This window comes from Geospiza fortis, unplaced genomic scaffold (assembly GCF_000277835.1).
Source record: "Geospiza fortis unplaced genomic scaffold, GeoFor_1.0 scaffold373, whole genome shotgun sequence".
In the NCBI taxonomy this organism is placed as follows: domain Eukaryota; kingdom Metazoa; phylum Chordata; class Aves; order Passeriformes; family Thraupidae; genus Geospiza; species Geospiza fortis.
In genome coordinates this window covers 961,866-963,878 of record NW_005054518.1, presented here as the reverse complement: position 1 = coordinate 963,878, position 2,013 = coordinate 961,866, and the positions used below count along the sequence as shown (strand labels likewise).

The following is a 2,013-nucleotide window of genomic DNA, read 5'->3' as shown; positions in this document are numbered from 1 at the left end:
ACTCCCCAAAGGGTGGTGACAGCTCTTCTGCTGTCACTTCGGTTATTCAAAATAAAAGGCTCTTGGGAGGCTGCAAAGGGGAGTTGAAAGGACATCCCTGTTGGGATGCAGCCCAGGAAGGAATGCTGCTCCCTTGTGCCAAGGCACTGAGCTGGGTTGTTTTTTCCTTCTGGTGTTTGCTCAGGGACCTTGTCCCAGAGCCTTGCTCCTTTCAGGAGGAATTTCTTCACTGAAAGGGTGGTCAGGCATTGGAAGGGGCTGCCCAGGGAAGTGGTGGAGTCCCCATCCCTGGAGGTGTCCAAGGAATGCCTGGACATGGCAGCCCTGGTCTGGCTGCCACAGTGGTGATTGGGCACAGGTGGGACTCGAAGGGCTTTTCTCCCTTAATGATTCTGGGATTCTTGTAGCCAGAAAAGCTCCTGGAGAAGCTACAGCCACATTTTTTTTCAGCTCATGGATCTCATCCCCTCGTGGCACATGCAGACAGAGGCTTCTGCTTTCCCTGCCTTATTTTTCCCCTGCACAGCCCAGGCCCCTGTAGCATCCTCTTGTGTAGCAATAGTCTTGTGAGCAATAGGTCTCTGTTTCACCTTGGACATTTTTGTGCCTCTCCCCATCTCTGTTCTTCCTGGTGCTGCTGCTCCAGCTCATGCCCTTCCATGGCAGGGCTGGAATTTCACCCCCATCAGTAAAACCCTATGGACCTGTGGTCACTGCAGGGAATGTGCTCTCCTTCCACAGTGATTTTAGGGAGAGAGAACTGATTAATTTTGAACTTCATTATCCCACCAGAATACAGTCTCAGTATTTTCCAGCTGTTGACACAGTTCCATGGATCATTCTCTGACTGGAGGGAGCAGGGGAGCCATCCACCTGGGAATGTCTAGCAGCAAATCAGACAGTCATGGAATGGTTTGGGGAGGAAGGGACCTTAAAACTCATCTCATTCCCAACCTCCTGCCATGAGCAGGGACACCTATTAAATCCACACATCAGTGTCTGGGATTTGGGCTGCACAGGAGCATCCCCCGAGGAGGGGTTGCTGTGGATGTGTGTGTTAGAGGGGCACAAGCTGTTGGATGAGCTTAATAATTCATAATATTTCCATTTTTAACAGAAGAGCTGGATCTCAGAAGATGATTTCTACAGACCTCCCCCGGGAGAGAGCAGCAGGAGCATAGCTGACACCAACGGCTTCGGGCCAGAGGTGGACAGCGAGGGGCCAGCCCCGGGGCTCATCAGTGCTCTGGACTTGGAGAGGCTCTCAGTGCCATCCTTGGACACTGGGAAGCCCAAAATGTCCCCAGAGCGGGAGCAGAAGGGCTTCAGTGTGGTGCACCGCAGGCAGATGGGTACGTGCCACCTCCTGCTGCCCTCAGGGGCTGCTCCATGTGGGGATGGCCTGGCTGGGGAGAGCCATTGGCTGGTAGGAGCTGATGGCAGCACTGGGAGCTACAGGAGGCAGTGGAGCAGCTTCCCAAGGCATTGCTGAGCCCAGGGAATCTCTGATGGGTGGGAGAAAGTCTGTCCACCTTGTGGGACACCTTTCCATTATCCCACTTGTCCCCAGCCTCAAAACCCAAATGCAGGTGGACAGTGATGGAGACCAAGGTCCTGTCAGCTCCTGCCCCAGCCCACCATGTACCAGCACTGGCTCTCACCCCTGCCACACCTCTGGGTGCTTGCTTTGAGCCCCTCTTGGCTTTCCTCTCCCCACTAGTTTCCCCTCTCTCACTCAAAGTGAGCCCTCTCTTGCCCCAGGTCTTTCCAACCCTTTCCGCGGGCTGCTGAAGCTGGGCAGCCTGGAGCGGCGCGGAGCCATGGGCATTTGGAAGGAGTTTTCCTGCGAGCTGTCCCCGCTGGAGCTGCGGCTCTTCCTGGACCACGAGGAGAGGATCTGCGTGGAGACCTTCTCCCTGCTGCGCTGTGAGTCCCTGGCACTGAGCCAGGACGGCCGTTTTGAGCTGGTGTTCCTGGGCAAAAAGCTCTTCCTCAGAGCCCCTTCCCAGGACG

The 2,013-nt window shown here is 55.4% G+C and overlaps 1 protein-coding gene across 1 annotated transcript in view; it reads left to right on the top strand.

Moving 5' to 3' along the window:
* Positions 1 to 2,013, top strand: part of PLEKHM1 (pleckstrin homology and RUN domain containing M1) — a 21,602-nt gene that overhangs the window by 11,659 nt on the left and 7,930 nt on the right. The window contains 2 exon segments of the mRNA XM_031063638.1: positions 1,118 to 1,352; positions 1,762 to 2,013. The exon segment at positions 1,762 to 2,013 is cut by the window's right edge and continues 9 nt beyond it. Of these exon segments, the coding sequence (XP_030919498.1) occupies positions 1,118 to 1,352; positions 1,762 to 2,013 (487 nt within the window).